Source organism: Chiloscyllium punctatum, chromosome 7, assembly GCF_047496795.1.
Source record: "Chiloscyllium punctatum isolate Juve2018m chromosome 7, sChiPun1.3, whole genome shotgun sequence".
NCBI classification, from domain to species: domain Eukaryota; kingdom Metazoa; phylum Chordata; class Chondrichthyes; order Orectolobiformes; family Hemiscylliidae; genus Chiloscyllium; species Chiloscyllium punctatum.
The window spans coordinates 115,302,092-115,326,325 of record NC_092745.1 but is presented as its reverse complement, the minus strand read 5'-3'; the positions used below and the strand labels follow the sequence as shown (position 1 = coordinate 115,326,325).

At 42.8% G+C, this 24,234-nt stretch overlaps 1 protein-coding gene across 5 annotated transcripts in view; it reads right to left on the bottom strand.

The window, feature by feature from the left end:
- LOC140480072 (ecotropic viral integration site 5 protein homolog) overlaps window positions 1-24,234 on the bottom strand; it is a 266,405-nt gene that overhangs the window by 206,728 nt on the left and 35,443 nt on the right. For 4 of the 5 annotated variants that reach the window (XM_072574675.1, XM_072574674.1, XM_072574677.1 and 1 more), the window contains exon 2: window positions 14,138-14,367. In XM_072574675.1, coding sequence (XP_072430776.1) covers window positions 14,138-14,286 — 149 coding nt within the window. In that variant the 5' untranslated portion in view covers window positions 14,287-14,367. Of the gene's footprint in view, window positions 1-14,137; window positions 14,368-24,234 lie in introns of those variants that run through there. The other variant, XM_072574679.1, reaches the window with a different exon arrangement.

The following is a 24,234-nucleotide window of genomic DNA, read 5'->3' as shown; positions in this document are numbered from 1 at the left end:
CTGTCCCAGTGTTTGACCAATTAACTTTATGCATGTCCAATCACTTTCAGGGGACGTACACAATGACTATCCTCATTGAGCTTATGAAAGATCTGGTATAGTCAATATGTAACTGAATCCAGTTTTACCTGGCCATTTCCATGCACATGGGGGAGCTGCTAGCAGTAATTTCTGTCCTTGTTGGCACTCTTGGTACTGTCCTGCACCACCAATGTGGCTGCATCTGCAGCCAATCATAACTTGTCACCAACATCTTCATTTTGGAATCTCTGGTGGAATTGAATCAGTATCTGGCAGTGACCTTTGCTTGGGACAATCACACTCACTCCCCATAATAAAATGCCATCTTCTACAGTAATCTAGTCTCAGCAGATCCAGAAAGGTTTCAATTCTGGTTGTGATGGCCCTTTTGTCCCCCCTCCCACCACAACCAGCTATTTTAGTTTTGCTAGGACCAGATCTTTTTGCGTCCACGGTCTGATATTGTCTGCAAGGATGGCTGCAAATCTAAAACCAGAATGTATTCTTCCAATGACAACATCACCAGTAGTGTATCTGCCAGTGGGAGGTGGCTCAAGGCATCCACATTTGATATTTGGACTCCACAGCAGTGTTCCAACTTGTAATCGTATGTACTTCAAAGGGGAGCTCACGGCTGAATTTGAGTCAAGCTATCGGTGGCACAGCCAGATCCTCTTTAAGTAGCCCTAGTAGGGCTTTGAGGTCTATTACTATTACAAATTTATGCCTGTGAAGCTGTTGGTGCAACTTTCTCACACCAAACATGACCATCAAACCTTACTTCTTTATCTGGGTGTATTTGTGCTCAGTATCAGCCAAAGGTCCAGGAAGCATATGCTATTGGGCATTCCTCTCCTTTGGGCCACCAGTGAACCAACACTACGCCAGTAGCATAAGGGAAGGCGTCAGATGTCAGCAACAGACTTCAACTGGGATCATAACATGCCAACACCTTAAGACAAAGATAGCTGCTTCTTCACTTCCCTAAAGACTACATTCTTGGTTCCATGACCATTTTAAGACTGGTCCTTTTTCAACAGAGATGCAAGAGTGCTAAGATGGAGGTCAGGTTACTGATTAACTTTCCATAATAATTCACCAATCCAAGGAAAGACCAGTTGGGATCTGGGAGTTGGGGCACTTTTGATACATCCGCTCTTTAGCTTCCAACAGGTGTAATCCAGTCTTGTCAACTCTGCAATACAAATAGATCATTTGGGGTGTCTGGAATACACAATTTGCTGTTCTAAGGTGTACTGCCACCTTGGAGTGATGTCCAAGGGCTGTGTCCAAGTTCTCTAAATGCTCTTTATTGGTTTTCCCTGTTATTAGCCGGTCACCCAGATAAATGGCGATCTGGGGTAGACATTGCAAAACGTTCTCTATTGTCCACTGAGAAGTGGCACATGCTGAAATACTCCAAATGGCAGTCCTGTATACTGGTACTTACCAGTATGATTATTAATTGTAACATACTTCTGGAAATCCTCATCTAAGCACAACTGCAGGCATACATGGCTAGTATCCAGCTTGGTGAAGGACTACCTCCTGTCCCTCTCCAGCTTTGCATGCACGTCCTCTATGCGAGGGGTTGACTATTTATCCAGTTGACAGAAGCAGTTTACCATTTGTTTAAACTCCCCACAAGGACAAATTGACCCAAAGGGCTTTACAACTGGTACAACCAGTATTGTCCATTCCTCAAACTGTACTGGCTTAATGATTATTTTGCTTTCCAGCCTTCTGATTTCTGCCTCTACCTTTGCACTCAAAGCAAATGACAGTGCATGGGTCTTGCAGAATTGTGGAATTGCTTTCTGCCCAAGACCTTCCTGAAAACCTTCTGAAGTATTTAATTAGACTTAATTCCGGCAGCCATTTTTTAACTGAAAAATGTTGAGCGAATCAAAGTAAATCTTTCTCAACCAATTTCACCCATCAGGCTTGAGCCGGAGTCTTTTACTACAATCTGTGGTAACTGAAGCAGCTACTTTTCATTTGAGACCAGAACTGAAGTTGTACCCTTGTTGTGTAAAGTTTTCCCAGTAAAGGTTCTCAGTCAAGCTGAGGTCTTATACAAACTTCAGGGTTGGAGTCCAGAGCAAATTATGCTAAAGACTGGTTCGGCAACCACTGGTACAGCTGCGCTGTTATCAACCTCATTAGAATCAAGTGGACGTTTATTTTGATTTGTTCCGATTTGGATATTGTTAAGCAATTTAACTGTTCCAAGCCAGATGTAGGTGGACTTTGCAGGGTATGCACTCTCCTGGATACTGGCCTAAGAGTTATCTTACTCAATTCAGGCCCAGTGGGTCTCTTTTGCTGTCTTGAGTCTGAATGCAAGCAATAACTACAATGGCTTGCCAGCCCAGATCCTGAAGAAAATTTTAACAATTTGACAGACATTTGGCTTTGTTTTGGGGTTTTGCTGTGGGTTGACCTAGAATCCCTCATGAAGGATATGTCCTGAGTGATGCTATGCAATTGTCTGCTCTCTAGAGGTGACCACCAAGCTCAGTGAGCCTGACGAGAATGCCCATTTCCACTGGCATACCCTGTAACTCTCATGCTCCACTTGCTGCATTTTCCAATGATAAAGCCTGTTGTCGTGCTTATTTGAAGTGCAGTTGGGCTTCAGCTAGTAGGCACTTTTGCATGGTTAATCATTAATCCCACACACCAAACAGTCTCTTAGCATCTCATTAAGGGTTAAAAACAAAGTCACATGCCTCTGCCAGTCATCCTAACTTTGTCAAAAATCCCATCATGGATTCTGCTGGTTCTCGAATGAACAAATAAAACTGATAGCGTCTCAGAATTTGAGGTGGCTTGGTGTCTTAATATTACTTAACTAAATTAGTCAACTCGTGAAAGGTTTTAGTATTTAGCCTCAGAAAACGTCAGGCACCCAATAATTGAAAAGGTTGTGGGTCCACATGCTGTCAGGAGAATTATTTGTTTCTTTTCATTTATCCAAAAAAAATGTATGCTTTCCACATAGAGAGCTAATCTTCAAAAGCTTCCTAAATAATTGCATAATGCCAGAAATGCTTGTCCCAACTCAAAGATGACTGAAACAAACTTCTTCAGGAGCATATTTCTTTCCTCGTTTCCACTGAAATAACTCCACAGAGGACAGTATCCTGTCACCAAGTCACCCTTTATTTACACATGCCTAGTACTGGTCCAGCTTCCACACAGCCAGCTCTCAGTGAACAGAACCTCTGACACACCTGTTTATTTTTTAATATTTTTCTTTCTTTTTTTTCAAAGACACTCCCTTTTTTAGTGTGTGTGTGTGTGTGTGTGTGTGTGTGTGTGTGTGTGTGTGTGTGTGTGTGTGTGTGTGTGTAGGTGTGAGACACAGTGAAAGACACAAGGTGCATGAATCTTTATTCAATTTCCACCCCCAGGAAGATAGGAAAACACCCGAGTGGCCAGTGACAAGCATTCCCTTCACATCAAGGGGCAATGCGGTGTGATCAAAACAGTAAAGGGAAGGGTAGGGACTAAAGAAAATAGAGTTGGAGGGGGAAATAATGCACTCCACTCCCTGCGGCGCCCACCTCACCCTGAACAACTCCAGAGTGTTGGTGGACACCACGTGCTCCTTCTCCAAAGGACACCCGGGCTCTAACGTAACCACGGAAGAGGGGCAGGCAGTCGGCCCTAACGACCCCCTCCACGGCCCGCTGCCTGGACCTGTTAATGGCCAGTTTGGCCAGGCCCAGGAGCAGAGCCACGAGGAGGTCTTCGGACCTGCCCTCCCTCCTCTGTACCGGGTGCCTGAAGATCAGGAGCGTGGGACTGAAGTGCAGTCAAAAGCAGAGGAGAAGGTTTCTGAGAAAATCAAAAAGGGAGTGCAAACACCCACACCCAATATATACATGGTCCACGGACTCCACAGCGCCACAGAAAAAGCAGTTGGGCTGGGAGTCCGTGAACCACCGCAATCTGCGGTTGCAGGGGACTGCCGCGTGCAGCACCCTCCACCCCAGATCCCGAGAGAAAGGGGGAAGACTCCCGCGTAGAGAGCCCTCCACTGGGGATCCCCACCGCCCGGTGGCAAATGGGCACGCCAAGGCGTGTCCGGACGGTGGATGAGGGAGAAGAGGTGGACGGTGTGCAGCAGCAGTCGATACAGGGCCTTCCTTTGTATATCCCTTAAGGGGACAAAATTAAAATTCCGGAGGCGGCTCAGGTTGTGGGGCACAGGCTCCCGCGGGGACACTCCTGTTTATATCTGCCAACCAGGTATCCCTAATTGGACTAGTTTAACAGCCCCAATCAGGGAACCAATATTCTATGTGGTCCACCTGGCTGACCTCATCACAATTACTACAGAAGGAAGTCAGCTGTCCTTGCCCAGTTTGTTGGATACAAATTCTAGCCTTGCCAGCGATGCCAATATCACATGAATGAATGAAATAAAGAACGCAAGGTTTCAAACTGATGCACACACCTTGGCATCAAATTCTGGCACCAAGACCACTAGATATTCAAACATGAAACAGTATAAAACAATTCTTTTGTCAAAATTCAAGCTTGCTACTATGGTTGTTATCTCCCTCCGGTATACTGCAGAAATTGTTTCCATTATTATTTATTTTCAGGATCTGAGCAGTGCCAGCATGTGTTGCACATTCCAAGATGACTAAGTTTGATACAGCTAAGTGGCTTGCTAGTAGGTTATTTGCATGCAGCTGGAGCCTTTTAATTTGGCTAGACCAATTATGGACAGTTAGTTCCTTCCCTCAAGAACATGTATGATCTACTTAGGATTTTATAAGAATCAGTAACTTCATGGTCTTTGTTTTTTTTTGCAGAATTGTCCACTAGCTTTTCATTTCCAGAGTTATTTGTAATGCAAATTCAAATTCCTTTATTTCTGTGATGATATTTAAATTTATTTGGTTGACGTGTCAGGGTATCAGACTCTCCCTCCACATGACTGTGCCACCATCAAGACGAGCTACTTGTCTAGAAACAGAGAAGGGACAAAAGGAAGTTTTTCTTGTTGAAGGAAAGCACAAAGTTATGTGCTTTAAGGATTATTAGTGCTAGAATTTATATGAATGAATTGAACATTCGATTAAACTCAAAGACAAAGCTAACACTGAGGAAAAATACAACATAATTGAAGAACATAGAACATAGAACAATACAGCACAGAACAGGCCCTTCGGCCCACGATGTTGTGCCGAACATTTGTCCTAGCTTAAGCACCTATCCATGTACCTATCCAATTGCCGCTTAAAGGTCACCAATGATTCTGACTCTGCCACTCCCACAGGCAGCGCATTCCATGCCCCCACCACTGTCTGGGTAAAGAACCTACCCCTGACATCTCCCCTATACCTTCCACCCTTCACCTTAAATTTATGTCCCCTTGTAACACTCTGTTGTACCCAGGGAAAAAGTTTCTGACTGTCTACTCTATCTATTCCCCTGATCATCTTATAAACCTCTATCAAGTCACCCCTCATCCTTCACCGTTCCAATGAGAACTCTCAACCTATCCTCGTACGAACTATTCTCCATTCCAGGTAACATCCTGGTAAAACTTCTCTGCACCCTCTCCAAAGTTTCCACATCTTTCTTAAAGTGAGGCAACCAGAACTGCACACTGTACTCCAAATGTGGCCTTACCGAGGTCCTGTACAGCTGCAACATCACCTCACGACTCTTGAATTCAATCCCTCTGCTAATGAACGCTAATACACCATAGGCCTTCTTACAAGCTCTATCGACCTGAGTGGCAACTTTCAAAGATCTATGAACATAGACCCCAAGATCCCTCTGCTCCTCCACCTTACTAAGAACCCTACCGTTAACCCTGTATTGCGCATTCTTATTTGTCCTTCCAAAATGGACCACCTCACACTTGACAGGGTTGAACTCCATCTGCCACTCCTCAGCCCAGCTCTGCATCATATCTAAAAGACATCAGGAAACTCGCAGACTCAACCATTCAATGACAAAAGAACTTTAACTACGATGTATTTAAGAGTGATGTACTTTGGTAAGAAACATAGAAATACAATCTACACAATAAAAATAAGTAACTGCACAGGACAGAAGAGCAAACAGAGCTCGAACTACAAGTAATAAATCATTAAAAGCATCACAGACCAGCAAAGCAATTAAAATGCAAAAAGAGCATTGGTGTATTTTCTAGAGTTGTAGAATTCAACAGTAATGAAGTTATATTGAGCCTGCATGAGATCCTGCATCAGGCATAATTAAGAATGCTGTACAAGGTCTGGTCTCTATACTATAAAAAGGGCATATAAGTGGTTACAAAAATGCAAAAACAATTTATAAGGATGGTACCAGAACTGAGAGATTACAGCTATTGGTAAAGATTGAAGCTGGTACCTTTTTCTTTTTTCAATAATAAAAGATCTGATAGAGGAGTCTTTTAAATGATAAGTGGTGTGGACAGGAGAGATGTGCACAGAATGGTTCTAACTGTAGAACATCCAAAAGTATGAACCTTAAGTAGAGGAATTACAAATAAATCAAAGAGGAAAGCTAGGAAATATTTCCTTTTCAGTGCTGTCAGAATGTGCAACTACCAGTCACAGGAAATGTGCTGCTTCAAAAGGAAACCAATAAAGTATTGGCAGAAAAGGGAACAGAAAGAGACACTGACATGCTGAGATGACGTTGATGGAATGAGAGGAAAGTCATGTTATGATGGAATCCATCAGTTCGAAAGCTTTTTTAAGGTAGTCTTAATTTAGAAATCGTGATCAGCATGAACGCACTGGGTTGAAGGGCTTGTTTCCATGCTGTATAGCTCTATACCAAAAACAGAGACCAACTCTCCAATTTTCTAAGGAAGCATAAACAGAAGGTGAAACTGGAAACCAAAATTTCTAGGGGACTAAAACTGGTTAAAGCTATATAAGAGGAACGTAAAGCTATCTATGCTCAGGGGTAGAAGTTGCTAAGTTCTGTGATGCAGTACAGATAATCTGAAGAATCCCCAAGCTAAGAACCAGCACATACAATGATATTGCAGGTGTTTGAGTTACTTGAAGATAACATTGGTCCACAAAATCGCTAGAGTGTGGAAACAGGCCATTCGGCCCAATAAGTCCACTCCAACTCTCCAAAGAGCATCCCACCCAGACTCCCCTCCCTACCCTATACCTGTAACCCTGCATTTCCCATGGCTAATTCACCTATCCTACACATCCCTGAACAGGGTGGGCAATCCAGCATGGCTAATTCACCTAACCTACGCATCCCTGGACACCATGGCAATTTAGCATGGCCAATCTGCACATCTTTAGATTGTGGGAGGAAACCAGAGCACCTGGAAAAATCCACGCAGACATGGGGAGAATGTACAAACTCCAGGCAATAGTCTCCCAAGGGTGGATATGAACCCAGGTCCCCGGTGCTGTGAGGCAGTAGTGCTAACCACTGAGCCACCGTGCTGCCCCATTTGTTCTACACCATTCAGAACATAACAGGTAGAACTGAAGTGATTTTATTTTCAAGATCGTGTCCTTGCAACATGGGTTCGATCTGTGTTGTCGTCAGCTGGGATTCAGGCTAGTTATTAAAGGGAAAGGAGCTGAAATTCTTTGTGAGAAAGACAGAGCTTTGAAGGACTTTGTGACTGAGTTTGATAACCTGCAGGCAAAGTAAACAGCTGAGTCAACTTTTTTAAAAATTCATTCAAGGGACATTGGCGTCACTCCTTGCCCTCAAAAAGGTGGTGGTGAGCGGCCTTCTTCAACTACTGCAGTCCATGTTCTGTAGATTGACCCTTAGGAGGGAATTCCAGGATTGTGACCCAACAGCAGTGGTAAACTAAGACATTTGTTTTGTTTGACTCTTGTATAATAAATTCTTCAGTTTTAAATCATGGAGTCTTATGCCTGAGTAAATAAGTAGGATTTCAGATGTTTTCACCTAAGAGAGGTTCCTGGGGGCTTCTACAGATATAATAACAACAGAGGATAAACACAATAAATTAGTTGACTGAATGGCCTGTTTAGTATTATAATTCTGACCCACCCCAACAATAAATTCTTTGCAAGCTACCTTGAATTGTAACAACATTAGTTAAAAATCACAACACCAGGTCCAATAAATTTAACTGGAAGCACTAGCTTTTGGAGCACTGCTCCTTCAGCAGGTAATTCATGGGGTTGGATCATAAGACACAGAATTTATTGCAAAATATCTGTGTCATGCAATTAAAAGGATATATTGAACAAACCTAGGTTGTTGTTAAGTCTTTCCTCTTTTAGAGGGGGTTGCAGGTTTCGGTTCATTAACATGTAAATGCCAGAACTTCTTTTAAGGCACATTCTCAAGATAACTTGTATGTTTTATAAAAAAAGGTGACGTCTTAGCTCAGACAATGCATTAAAGGTGTGAGGTTAGAGTTTGTCTGTATCCCAATCTTGAGTCAGACTGGTTCTATTCCAAAGTAGGAATTTATAAAATGTTACATGGATTGACTGTCTGCATTGACTGCTTGCAGGTTGTGCGCTTTTTGAGCAAAAATACAATGTACCTGCAAATACAATTCTGCAAATACAATTCTGCAAATGCAAATTCATCCCATAGACTTATATGTGCGTGTATGCACATGTGGGGCAAGGGGGAGAAGAGTGTGCATGCGAATGCGGGCGTTTGCATGTGCTTGGTAGAGTGTGTGCTTGAGCGTGGCGTATTATAAACCTTTGAGAGGGTGTGAGTGGAAGGGTGTATGCCTTTGTGTTTGAGAGACAGCATGTGTATGAGGGTCCGTGAGAGTGTGAGAATATGTAGACTTTGTATGTGTGCTTGTTATGCCCGTGTGAGAGGAAGAGTGTGTATACTGTAGTGGGATCACCTGTAGTGAGACATGAACCCAAGGTCCTGGCTGAGACTATCCTGGTGTGCGATTTTTAACTTTGTCCATCCCAGTCCAACACCAGCACCAGCACCTTCACATTATATAATAACACTACTCATGGTTAATAGAATTCTTTATGGCCTTTGTGAATTGCTGCTTCAGGAGAATTATGGGAGAAAAAAATTAAGCAGTTAAAGTTTCAATATTATATGTTGAGAACAAAGCCATTTTTTTCACAAGTTAATGACAGTTAATAATAGATCTTGTGATGAGAGAAGTGTGTAATATTTAAGCACATGATTGGGAGTAGTGTACAAGAAATGGAATAGGTACAAATGGGTCTTTTTCAGGCATATGGCAGGCAGTAACTAGTGGGGACTGTGGGGATCACTACTGGGACCCCAGCATTCACAATACTGGTCAATGAGTAAGATAATGGAAATGTAATACCTCCAAATCTTCAAATGACAGAAAGCTGGGTGAGAGGATGAGCTGTGAGGAGGATGCAGAGATGTTTCAGTGTGATTTGGACAAGCTGACTAATTGGGCAAATGCATAGCAGGAGTTATATAATGTGCATAAATGCGATGTTATCCCATTTGGTAGCAGAGACAGGAAAGCGCACACTTATCTGAATGACTAGAAATTGAGGGAAGGAAATCTACATCGAGACCTAGGTGTCGTTGTCCACCAGTCGCTGAAGGCAAGCACGCAGGCAGTTAAGAAAGCAATTGATGCACTGGCCTTTGTAGCGATAGGGTTAGACTACTGGAACAGGTATGTCTCGTGCAATCATACAAAGCCTTGGCAAAACCACACATGGAGTATTGTGCACAGTTTTCGTCTCCTTATCTGAAGAAGGATGTTCTCGCTATGGAGAGAATGCAGTGAAAGCTTACAGACTAATTCCTGGCATGGCGGGATGGACATGAGGAAGGGTAAAATTGGTTACGATTACATTCACTGGAGTTCAGAAGAATGGGGGAGGGGGGGGGGGGGGGGGGGGGGAGAGAGGATTTCATTTGAAACCTATACATTTCTAAAAGGAGTAAATAGGGTAGATTCAGGAAGGACTTTCCCAACAGTAGGAGTCCAGAACCAGGGATTACGATTTAGGACTGAGATAAGGAGAAATTTCTTCAACCAGAAAGTGCATAGCCTAGGGAATTCACTACCACAGAAAGCAGTCAGGGCCAAAACAGTGTCCGATTTCAAGAAGGAATTGGATACAGCACTTGAAGCCAAAGGGATCAAAGGATAGGGGTGGGGGAAAGTGGGAAAAGGCTACTGAGTTGGAAGATCAGCCATGACCATAACGAATGTTGGAGCAGGCACAAAAGGGTCGAATGGCCTATTCCTACTTTCCACATTTCTATGTTTATGCTTCCAAGCAATTCTTTGTAATCCTAAAATTCCAATGCTAAATCAGAAAATTTGAATTTTCCTGAAGAATCGCCCTGCAGATGAAATTGCAAGCTAAGCAAAAATAAATGAAGTTTTTCATATGTCCCAAGGACACAAACCATTTAAATTACACTCCTTATTAACTATATATGTAAAACTATATTGTTATAGTTTCCAGACACTTTACATTTCATTGTCCAGTGAGTAATACGTAACAGAGGGTAATAATGCTCAGCGTGAATGCAACTACCAAGTTGGTCCAATAGTAATACATGTACAGTATTAATTTCTGGATGTAGGTTTGCTCGCTGAGGTGCAAGGTTCATTTTCAGACGTTTCATCACCCTACTAGGTAACATCTTCAGTGAATCTCTGGACGAAGCACTGCTGATGATTCCTGCTTTCTATGTGGTTCCTTGGGTTGGTGATGTAATTTCCAATGGTGATGCCACTTCCGGTTCCTTTTATGGTGTTAGGAGTGTATAAATCAGGTCCAGGTCAATGTGTTCGTTGATAAGAGTTCCGGTTGGAATGCCCTACTTCTAGGAATCCTCGTGGTGTCTGTTTGGCTTGTCCGAGGATGGATGTGTTGTCCCAGTTGAAGTGGTGTCCTTCCTCATCTATATATAAGAATACTCGTGAGACAGGGTCATGTCGTTTTGTGGCTAGTTGATGTTCATGTATCCTGGTGGCTAGTTTTCTGCCTGTTTGTCCAATGTAGTGTTTATTACTGTCCTTGTACAGTATTTTGTAAATGACTTAGTAGAAGACTCATGCCAATCCCATCCACTCCACCCAAGAATTCATGAAAAGCAAAGACACATAGATAGACGAGAATGAAATAATGGTCTCCTTTGATTTAACAGCTCTGTTCACATCAATCAACATCACCTGGCCAAGGAAACACTGACTACACTATTAGAAGACCCAAAGATACATACACCAAACACTACCAACTTCATCAGCAAGGACAGTATCGTCAAGCTAGTTGACCTATGCCTTACCACCCACTTCTCCTTCAACAACAAAACCGACGGACAAATCAATGGAACACCCATGGGATCTCCGATATCAGGGTTCTTAGCAGAGACAGTAATGCAGAGACTCAAACAAATAGCTCATCCAACCCAAACTTTGGGTCCGCTACGTGGATGACATCTTTGTCATCACTAAACGAAACAAATTAGAGGAAACCTTCAAGACCATCAATAATGCCCTTACTGGCGCAAAATTCACTAAAGAGGAAAACAACAACAAAAATCCATTCCTAGATATCACAGTAGAGCGAACAGCCAATGGGGAATTTCCATCCAGCGTCTACAGGAAAACAACACAAATATTGAACTACGAAGCAATCACTCCAACATCCACAAATGAAGCTGCATCAGAACATTATTCCAACGAGCCACCACATTCTGCAGCACAGAGGAACTACAAACAGCAGAGGAAAATCACCTATACCATGTACCCAATGAACACAGTCTGCAGATTTCTCAGCAACAAACCCAAACAAGCAGACAAAACACATCCAGAAATCCTAACCACTCTCCCCTACATCAAGGCATCTCGGAAATGACTGCCAGACTATTGAGACCCTTTAGCATCATGGTAGCCCACGAACCCACCAACACACTAAAACAGCAGCTAATGAACTTGAAGGACCCTAAACAAACAACAAGCAAAACTAATGTCATTTACAAAATACTGTGCAAGGACCAACAAACACTACACTGGATAAACAGACAGAAAACTAGTCACCAGGACACATGAACATCAACTAGCCACAAAACGACATGACCCTCTCTCTCACTAGTATCCTTACATACAGATGAGGAAGGGCACCCCTTCGACTGGGACAACACATCCATCCTAGGCCAAGCCAAACAGAGACACACACGAGAATTCCTAGAAGCATGGCATTCCAAACAGAACTCTATCAACAAACACATTGACTTGGAACCAATTTACCACTCCGCCGAGAAGAAGAACAGGAAATGACATCACCGTAGGAAAGTAGTTACTCCAGGAAATGACATCGCCACAGGAAATGACACAGACCCAAGGAAACCCAAACATATAAATAGAAAGCAGGAATCAGCAGTGTTTCATCCGGAGGCTCACTGAAGATGTTACCTAGTAGGGTGACGAAACATCTGAAAATGTACCTGCCAGCTCAGCAAGCAAACCTACATCCAGAATGTCAACCTGAGCTACAAATCTTCTCAAAACTCACTAGTATTCATTTCTTCATACCAGGCAGTGGGCAAAACTGATGAGTTCAAATTAAAGTAGTGAGAAGTAAACATCAGGGAGGAGTCCAGAGTATGGTGCTGGAAAATTTCGGCCGGTCAGGTAGAATATGAGGGGCGGAGAATCAGCCCAAGCCCTTCATCAGGAATGAGGCTTGCGGGTCAGGGCTGAGAGACAAATGAGAAGGGGTGGGGTTGCAGGTAGGTAGCTGAGATTGTGATAGGTAGGCGAAGGTGAGGGACACAGTAATAGAACAGAGGGGGCAGTGATGGATGGGTCTAGAGGATGGTGCTGACTTGGAGGCTTAAGACTGGGATAATATGGGGGGGGGGGGGGGAAGGGAAATCAAGTTGTTAAAATCCACATTTATCCCATGTGGTTGCAGGGTCCCTAGACAGATTATGAGGCGTTCCTCCTCCAGGCATTGGGTGCCAATGGTTTGGCGGTAGTGGCGGCCCAGGACCTGCATGACCTTGACGGAGTGGGAGGGAGAGTTGAAGTGTCCAGCCACAGGGTGGTGGAGCTGGTGGGTGCGGGTGTCCCAGAAATGTTCTCTGGGACAATCCACAAGAAGGCGTCCTGTCTCCCCGATGTACAGGAGACCACACCAGGTGCAATGGATGCAGTAGATGACATTGGTAGAGGTGCAGGTGAATTTCTGACAGATGTGGAAGGATCCCTTGGGGTCTTGGATGGAGGTGATGGGATTGGTGTGGGCGCAGGTTTTGCACTTCCTGTGGTGGCAGGGAAAGGTGCCAGGATTTGGGTGTGGGCTGGTGGGGGTGTGGACCTGACAAGAGTGTCGTGGAGGGAATGGTCTTAACAGAATGCTGACAGGGGTGGGGAGGGAAATACATCTCTGCTGGTGGGGTCCGTTTGGAGATGGTGGAAGTTTGCAGAGCTTAGTGGATTGGAAGGTGAGGCCGGGGGGGTGCTGTCCTTGTTGCATTGGGAAGGGTGGGGTTCAAGTCCGTCGATCAAGTAGATGCAATGGAGGGCCTTGTCAACATGTGGGGAGGGTCAATTGTGGAAGAAGGAGGCCATCTGGGACTGAGGTGGAATTGGTCATCCTGGGAACAGATGTAGCAGAGACGGAGGAATTGGGAATAAAGGATGGCGTTCTTAGAGGAGGTGGGGTGGGTTGAGGTGTAGTCTAGGTAGCTGTGGGAGTTGGTTGGATTGTAGCATATATCTGTGGTTAGTCAGCCACCAGAGACTGTGATGGAGAGGTCCAGGAAGGGGAGGGAGGTTGCCAACTTGATTCAGGTGAACTTGAGGTCGGGGTGGAAGGTGTTGGTAAAGTTGATTAACTGTTCAACCTCCTCATGGAAGGGTACTGGTTGGGATGGCATGAGGGGAAGAAACGGAGGATTTGGAGATCTTCATTGTGGCAGATCGATGTTTACAGGGACTGGATGTCCATGGTGAAGATGAGACGTTGGGGGCAGGGGAAATGAAAATCTTGGAATAGGTGAAGGGCATGGGTGGTGTAAACATCACAATGATAAGCAAAAATCCATCAGCTTATCTTAATTTTCTCCATACAACTATTTAACTTACAAAAACCTTGAATACAAGGATCAAAACTGAACTGACCTGTTCTGTTCTTCTAGCTTAGCTAGGAGCTCCAAGTCATCAGGACTGAGCGTGGTTGGTGATCCTGGTGAAAGTGCTGGTGTAGACAGTGTTGTTGAAGAAGATGTAGTGTGCAGTGAAGCGGATGGGCTTGCCACCTGGCTAGCCATTTGACTGACGGTGTGAGACACTGTGCTCTTCACCCATGAGAGAGTAGAACTCAATTTCTCTGCAACCTTGTCTGTCGCCACCTGATGAGAAAAGTTTATGATAAGATTATACAGCATGCCATCAGCTAAGCAGACAAAATAGCTCAGCTGGGTTGAGCATTTGACTCAAGATCTGAAGGTCCCTTGTAAAATCCCAGGTTTCAACACAATATGCACATCAACTCCAGTCGAGTGTATCGAGGCTTGCAGTGCAGTGGTAAAGCCCCTACCTCTGGGCCAGAAGACCTGGGTTTCAGTCCCACCTGTCATAACATGACTGCCCAAGTTGATTCAAAATATCTGCTATCAGCTTAATTAGTAATAAATTAGAATTCCTCCTGTGTGGAAACAGACCCTTCAGCCCAATAAGTCCACACCGACCCTCCAAACAGTAGCCAACCCAGACCCACTTCCCCCACCCTATATTTACCCCTGACTTATAACCTACACTATGGGTAATTTAGCATGGCCAATTCACCTAACCTGCATATTTTCTGAAGTAATTGAATTTGCAAACCAGTTATGTTAAGAAATAGACTTGCTTGATAAATGCTGCTTCCTGGCTTTGAATTGTTCTAAACTTCGCAGTGATTCTTCTCCTGACATGAAAAACTTTACATTTATACATGGCAACCATTTCCATCCTAAATTCCCATGCCCGCATTTGCCTCTGTAAAAGCTGCCAAAAATTAACAGGAATTTACTGCAATCTAACATATGACAATGTACATGGTCAATTAGACATTGGTCCAACTGACTTACTATCCCATCTCATGGTGTATATTTATGCACACCATCACGTTCTAGTGCATCAATTTAGTTACGGTGTAGTAAGTTTAATGAGTCAGGAACCTAAAGCATAGCTCAGCTAACCAAAGCAAATGCTCCAGTCGAAACATATTTGCTGCAGGAACCTCCCAACTCCTCAAAACATCGCTGAAGACACTAAACATCTCTATCAATTCAAAGGATTCTTGTCCAACCAAAATGGAAAAGGCTCATCCAAGAAGGCACAAAAAACAGAGAGACTGTCAGGAAAATGCAGAGACAAAGTTTAAACTTTTTGGGATGTGCTCACAAACCCCCAAAAAACCATCTATCAAAACTTCAAGTAAAATCTGCCCTGACTGCAACATGCATTGGACTGATCAGCCACCTCAGAACTCACTAAACTGGAATGAAGGAATCGATCCTGATCGCAACAGATTTGCCAAGATGACAATAGCTAACACTATGCCCACCCCCTACCATATTTTACCACTGCAAACTCTGATGACAACTGTGGTGACTGTGGGACAGACTGTCCCCAAGTTCTCCATCAGACACAATCTATGCAGAACCCTTATGTCAAAATCACCTTTTAATGATACAATCAATTGTTGAGACAGACACAGATTGATTGTTTACATTTGTTCCAAAATGTCCCCTCTGAGCAGAACCAGTTTCTATGATATTGCCAGATCTTGAAATCAGTTCAGTTCCTGATGGTGTTTCAACTAATGTGCTTAATACCTCCATACATTCTTTCAAGCACAGAAGAATGGCTCCCACTAACTGCTAACTTCATTGCCTTCATCTTTTCAGTGCAAACTGAGAGATGGGACTCTAAAATCCCACGAGTGATACAAGATGCCATTCATTTCACAGATTCTGAGCCCGCTCTTTGGAAGACCGATCTAGTTAGTCCTTCAGAAGGAGCAATGCAGAATTTTGCCAAACAAAAGTGGCCACACTGGATTAAATGACAAGTGGCAAACCAAGTCAGGAACAGAGGACCATGTTCTGAAAAACGATCATATCATGATAGAACTGGACACCAACTTTGAGCGGATAAGGAGAGTCAAAAACACGCAAATTTAACGTAAATTTAAGTGAAGGAAACTTCGAAGAGACAAGAAATATATAGCCTTTATTAACCTGTCTGCAGCCTTTAATTGATTGACTATTCCATTCTTTTCCAATGCCTCTCTACCAACGTCCAGTTGGGTAGGGCTTCACATTTGGTACTTGTCTGCCCAGTTGTAACCAGGGCAATGGCTCCTCTTCCCACTTCTACAACATTTAAAAAAAAATCACTTAACACCAGGTTATAGTCCAAGAGGTTTATTTGGAAGTATCTGCTTTCAGACTGCTGCTCCTTTTTCAGGTAGCTCGTGGGGCAGGATCATCCTGACACAGGATTTATCGAGCAACATTAGTGTCACGCAACTGATATGGTATATTGAACAAAACCTAGACTGCTGTTTGTTCAATACACTGTATCAGTTGCATGACACAATGATCTTGTGCTTTAAATTCTGTGACTTATAATCCTGCCCCACTAGCTACCTGATGGAGGAGCAGCGGTCTGAAAGCCAGTATTTCCAAATACTGTAAACCTGGTGTTGTGTGATTTTTAACTTTGTACACCCTCGTCCAACTCTGGCATCTCCACAACACTTCTACACCATCACCCTGTGCACACACTATGAGTCTACATCTTTAAACCCCTCGGTTTTAAAAACATTACAATGCCAGTTGCAACTTCATGCAGATTTTCGATTCTTATTTCCTAATTATCACCCTCAAGAATGCTTCAGATACAAACTTGGCACAACAGAGTTCCTCTTAAATATTAAATAGCTGACATTACAACAGAAAACCAACAAAACAAACTGGTTGAAACAGCAATTGTGATTTCCCCGCATTGGCCACAATCAGGAAAACAATGGCAAATGCATTCATTTAAATCACAGATTAAAAATAAACCCTATAGATTAAACAAGAGTATCTCACGTACTGTGCAATATTAAATGTCATGGATTTCAACAATGCACCCAGTTCCTCTCAATCAAAACAATGTATGTGACTATGAACGCAAACTAAACAGCCAACTACGTAGTCAGGAAATAGGTGTTGACAGGTTTGTCAGATTGTTGTGAGGAAGCAGTGCTCCAAAAGCTAGTACTTGCAAATAAACCTGTTGGACTATAACCTGATGTTGTGAGATTTTTAACTTTGTACACCCAGTCCAACACTGGCATCTCCAAATCTTGGACAGGATGGCTGTGTCGAGTAATGCTCTTGTTAAAGGAGGATATATATAGTTACATTCTTAGTGAATAGCTAGCATTGGTTCCAGACCATATAAAGCACAGAAGCGATTATTTAAGTAAGTGCAGTGAAGCTCAGATGCAGCATAGCTTCAGGAAAAAGTATGACAGTTCCAGTTTAAAAATCAAATCCTGAAGTAACTTAAAACTTACCAAGGTGTTACATGCAGGGATACTAATAGGGTATTATATGAATGGTGTTTTGAGAACAATACCGGGTGTGTTTTGGGACTATACAAATGCTGGTTTTGTTTCTTTACAAATTACAAGGGAGTGTTTTGGGAAGAATAGGATTATATTTTTACTGAGTGTTCAAAATCTTTGAATTTGTATTATAATTAGATTGATTGGGTTATTTTTAAATTATCCACATCGCTTTTCTAATAAAATTTTAGTCTTACTAAAGTTTAAGAAAAATCAACAGCAATGCATGCTTATGTTTTAGTGAGGGACCACTTTGTTAATATTAAAAATTGCAATCCATCAAACCAGGTTCTTGATAGGGATCAGTCTTATCTAAGAATATCATCAGTTGGGACAACATTCTAACAACTGAATATCTAATCCTAGCTATGATATTTGCTAATATTGTTAACACTCTTCAGGTTCTGTAACCCTCAACTTCAAATCTGCCATTGCCATCCCCTCCCCTTAAACCAAAACAACTCTCAAGGACTCCAATGTTTGTAAACTGTTGCTCACCTCCCTTTCCTCTCCTGAAGTGTTAAATGAGTCATCAGCTCTTACTGGTCTTTTTAAATCTTTTTTATTTCACAGAATCTGGGCAAATCTGACATGGCCAGCATTTACAATGTATTCTGATTGTATTTGAGAAGATGTGGTGAGCCAGGTTCTCATAACAGCAACAGTCCATTTCCTGCAAGTCTTTTCACAGTGCAGTTAAATAGGGAATTCCAGGATTATGACGCAGCAACAATGAAGGAAAATTTGAAATAGTTCCAGCCAGGATGGCATTTGCTTAGAAGGGAACTTTCAGGAGGTGGTGCTCCCACATACCTGCTGCATAAAGCCTGGTTGTTCGAAATCACTGGTTTGTCAAGTGCCGTGGTAAGTGTATGTAATGAGCTGCCAGAGGTGGTGGTGGAGGCTGGTACAATTGCAACATCTAAGAGGCATTTGGATGGGTTTATGAATAGGAAGGGTTTGGAGGGATATGGGCAGGGTGCTGGCAGATGGGACTAGATTGGGTTGGGATATCTGGTCGGCATGGACGGGTTGGACTGAAGGATCTGTTTACATGTTGTACATCTCTATGACTAAGCCTTGGTGAGTGGCTCCAGTATATCTTGCATGTAAAATCGTATAAATTAGGAATAAAAATAGGCTATTTGCCAATTCAAGCTTACTCCACTATTCACTAATATTATGGCTGATCTACTTGTTTTGAATTGCACATTCCCATCTACCAAATCCCAGTAACCTTTGATTCCCTTGACTAACAAAAATCTCCTGACACTCCGTCTTAAAATTATTCAATGATCCTGTCTCTACCATGTCCTGAAGCATAGTTCCAAAGTCGCACAGGCCTCAAAAGAAAATTATTTTCATCTCTGCCCTAAAAGGGAAACCCCAATTTTTAAATACAACACTCGAATCTGGACTGATCCTCAAGAGGAAATATTCTGTCCACCTCCAACTCGTCAAAATCATTCAGGATTTTATATACTTCAATCAAATCAATTCTCTTCAAAACTCCAGGAGAATCAACCTCAATCTGTCCAACCTTTACTCTAAGGTAACCTACTTATTCCAGGTATCAGTATAGTAAACTCGGCAGGTATGACTCTTCATTGGAATGAAGACTTCATACCACACTAGAAACATTAACTCTGTTTCCCTCAGATGCTGCAGATTCTGCTCCTCGGATACTGCCTGGCTTGTTGTGCTTTTCCAGCACCACACTTTTAGACTCAATCATTCAGGACAATTAATAGTGGTATTCAAAAAACTGCATAAACAGTATTTGCTTGATATAATTGCATGAGATTGTAGCACTGAGTGATAACTCCAGGAGCAGAATTGGCTTGATGACATTGGCTGTTGGTAAAGACCTGAGGTTATGCTGTCAGTGAGTGCTTGAGTGCAGTTTCTGCACTTCATTGATTGTATTGCAGACTATATAGATGGTAAAGTTTATTTTTCTTTTCAAAACCAAGAAAACATGGCTTGTCTTAGTAAGTTTTCTGGATCATATACTTTACAGAATTGTTATTAAGAAAGTTATTCACAGGCATGATGGCTCAGTATTTAGCACTGCTGTCTCACAGCACCAGGATCCCAGGTTCGATTCCAGCCTTGGGCGACTGTGTGGAGTTTGCACATTCTCCCAGTGTCTGTGTGAGTTGCCCCCAGGTGCTCCGGTTTCCCCCTACAGTTGCCAAGATGCGCAGGTCAGGTGAATTGGGGTCATGTTAAATCACCCATAGTGTTAGGTGCATTAGAGGGGAAATGGGTTACTCTTCGGGGAGAGGGTTGAACACTTAGAGGGTGGGTTACTCTTCGGAGGGTTGAACTGAATGGCCTGTTTCCACACTGTTGGGAATCTAATCTAAACTAACCGGTTGTGTTGGTTTCAGATTTCCAGCAACTGCGGTATTTCGCCTTTAATCTCGTGACGTCTTCTATACCATCTCCAATGTACTTACATCCTTATTAAAGTAAGGAGACCAAAACTGTACACCGCATCACCATATGGTCTCACCATGCCCTCCATTACTGAAGCATAAGATCCTTGCATCTATGTTCAATTTTCTCAGAATAAAGGATGGCATTCCACTAATCTTCCTAATTATTTGCTGCCCTCGAATGCCAATTTTTTGTGATTGACACACTAGAACACTTAGAATTCTCTGCATCTTGGAATTCTGTAGTTTTCCATTTAAATAGATTAGATTACTAGATTAGGTTACTTACAGCGTGGAAACAGGCCCTTCGGCCCAACAAGTCCATACCAACCCGCCGAAGCGCAACCCACCCATACCCCTCCATTTACCCCTTACCTAACACTACGGGCAATTTAGCATGGCCAATTCACCTGACCTGCACATTTTTGGACTGTGGGAGGAAACCGGAGCACCCGGAGGAAACCCACGCAGACACAGGGAGAATGTGCAAACTCCACACAGACAGTCGCCTAAGGCGGGAATTGAACCCGGGTCTCTGGCGCTGTGAGGCAGCAGTGCTAACCACTGTGCCACCCACTATGCTCTGCGTTTTGACTTCCTGCAAAAAAGAACTTCTCATTTCCTACTCTAGACTCCATCAACCAGATCTTTTGCCCGACTCAATTAACTATACCCATATATAGTAGATGCTTCTGCCACTGTCCATAATGATGGAGAGAGTAAATGTTTAAGGTGGTGGATGGGGTGGTGATTGAGTGGATAGCATTATCCTTGACAGTGCTGTCCTTTTTTAGTACTGTTTGAGGCAAGTGGAAAGTGATTTGTTTCTGATTTGAGTCTTGTAGAGAAAGACAAGCAATGGGGTGACAAGACTGGTTTCCCAACCTCGGACTTGCTCTTGCACTTGCGTGTCTGGTCCTGCCAAGTGCCTGGTTAATGATAACCTCCCAGCAAAGCCACTGAATGTCAAAGGGAGATGATTGGATTCTCTCTTATTAGAGATGTCACTGCCTGGAATTTGTGTGGCATGAATGCAAACTCCCACTATCAGCCCAAGCCCAAATGCTGTCCAAGTGTTTGATCAAGTGACAATGGACTGCTTCAGAATCAGGTGTTGCAAATATACCAAACATTGGGATCATGTGCAAACATCTCCACTTCTTAACTTAGGATTCAGGGAAGTTAATAAATTAAGCTGTAGAGGATAGCTTGGACTTGGACACTACTCTGAACAATACCTGAGGAATGTCCTAGATGATGATGACAAGCCTCCAGCAGCCATTAATGACTTTTTGCAAGGTTATGACTCCAACTAGTGGAGAGTTTGTCCAATTCCCACTGACAATTTTATCTGGGATTGTTGACACCAAACGGCCAAATCCTACCTTGATGTTCTTCATTTCAGCTCTTCTTTTATTTTTGGATCAAAGTTGTGATGAGGTGAGAAGCTGACAGGAACCAAATCTTTTTAATTTCTATTTGACTGCAATGTCAAACACATTCCATCACTGTGGTGATGATCGAAGGAAGTCATATTGCATTCTTCCTGTTTTTGAGGACAGGACACACTTAGACAATTTTTTACATTGTCAACATTCGTCACTGTTGTAAGTTACACTGGAATATCTTTGCTAGGGATACAGTTAGAATGCACTCTAGAACACAATTCTTCAGTATAATTGCTGAATACTACCAAGGCCTTGAGCCGTTGCAGTATCCAGCATACTTAGCCATTTCTTGATATTATGTGGAGTAAATCAAAGCAGATAATATGCTTGGGACCTCAAGAAGAAGGCAGAGGTGAGTCACGTACTCGGCAATTCTGGCTGAAGGCAACAATTGCTTCAGCCTTTCTGTTGCACTGATTTCTTGGTACCTTATCACTCAGGATGGGGATATTTGAAACGTCAGTTGCTGTAGTTAGTTGTTTAATTATCCACCACTATTTACTACTGCACACCTCAGGGCTACAGAGCATTGAACTTGCAGGAATCAGTCAGTCAGGTTTTTGCTCCTGCAACAGTGACAAAGGTTATAAATGACAACATTGATGATTATGTTAATGGTAACTTCTATTCTTCCTCCCTTTTGATCTGATGGTTGCTTTTAGCACAGTTGACCACACCATCCTTCTCCATTGTTTTCCTGCGGGGGTTGGGTTGGGGGGGGGGGGGGGGAAAGAGGGGGCGGACAGCACTTGAAATTGCTTCTCTTCCCACTCCCACCATGTTATTTCTGGTTGACTGCAAAGGATTCATCCCTGTACCATACATATTTCTGCTCCATGGGAACACCATCTGAAAACAGCATCAGGCTCCACAAGTAGGCTGACGGCACAAAGCTCTACCTCACCACAAAATTGTCAGACTACTTGTTCAACATGCAGTACTGAGCAGTAATTTGATCCAACTAAATACGGAGAAAGACAAAGAATATTGTGTTCAGTGTCTGTCCCAAATACCTTCATCAGCTAATAACTTCATTCCTCTTCCCAACCACTGAGACTGAAACAGCCTGCAGCCTCTCGTATCACATTCAACCCCACAATGAACTCTCAGCCACATGACCACAGTATCAGAACTCTCATCTCTGTAGCACCACTCACTGCCCAACCTCTGCAGAAAACCCCACGATTCACGCTTCTGTTAGACCTCATCTGAAGCTATTCCAACATGGTTTTGAATAATCTCTCAGGTTTTTGCTTTTGAAATCATCCAAAACTCATGTCTTAACTGGCATCATTTATCTGTTTCCCCATGCTCGATGACTAACTACGATTCTCAATCCAGTAATGCTGGTTTTAAAACGCCTGTTTCCAAAAACTCGTTTGATCTTGCCCTACTTTATCATAATCTCATCCAGCATCACAACTCTCCAACATATCTGCATTCCTTTCATTCTTGAGCACTCCATCATTCATTGGTGTGTTTTTAGATGTTAGGGCTATAAGTTCTGAATTCTCTCCCTATATCTCTCAGCCTTGAGATGTCTTTATCCTTTAAGACGCTTCTGAAAGCCTACCTCTGAACAAGCTTTTGGCTTTCGGACTTAATATCTCATTACGCAAAGTCAAATTTTCTCTCCCATATCTCTCCAAACCCTTCCTATTCATATATCCAACCAGATGCCTTTTTTTAAATGTTGCAATTGTACAAGCCTCCACCACTTCCTCTGGCAGCTCATTCCACACACATACCTCCCTCTGTGTGAAAAAGTTGTCCCTTAGGTATATCTTTTCCCTCTCACGCTAAACCTATGCCCTCTAGTTCTGGACTCCCCAACCCCAGGGAAAAGACCCTGTCCATTTATCCTACCCATGCCCCTCATGATTTTATAAACCTCTATAAGGTCACCCGTCAACCTCTGACGCTCCATGGAAAACAGCCCTGGACTATTCAACCTCTCCCTATAGCTCAAATCTTCCAACCCTGGCAACATCCTTGTAAGTCTTTTCTGAACCTTTCCAAGTTTCCCAACATCTTTCCAATAGGAAGACGACCAGATCTGCATGCAATATTCCAAAAGTGGCCTAACCAATATCCTGTACAGCTGCAACATGACCTCCCAACTCCTGTACTCAATACTCTGGTACTTAAAAAAATGAAATTCCAAGTCAGTGTTTATAAAAGTATTTAAAAGGTTTAAAAATTATTGCTTCAAACATCTCCGGAAAGAATAGCCGAATGGGAAATGTGTTGAGAAGGCAAATGAGCAACAAGAAAGACAATGAGTTTCCCCATACTTGTGAATAGCTATTGTATATGAATTGTTATCAATGTGTCTGTTGGCCCTCATTCTTAATGAATACAAACAATGAACTCATCACCGCTTACTATTTGACTGACCATTATAACTCTATTGGAACACCAGCACACAACTGAAAATTGTGAAGAGTCCTAAAATTGATTAAATTTCCCTTTGAGCAGAAAAGGATCATAAATTTCCAGTACACTGCACAGATCTTGTCTACAGGCATATTTGCAATGACCTCAATGACAGCTATTCAGGAATTTTGTGGGCTTCACAGCAGAGACTTCCCCTAATCTGGGAGTCTTTTCCATTACAGTCCCTACTTTATATTGTTGCTGTGTTTTCAGGAGCAATCAAATATGCCTTGGTTAGATTCACAGTCATCAATACTTCTAATTGGTAAGAGTCTAAGTTTCTGATAC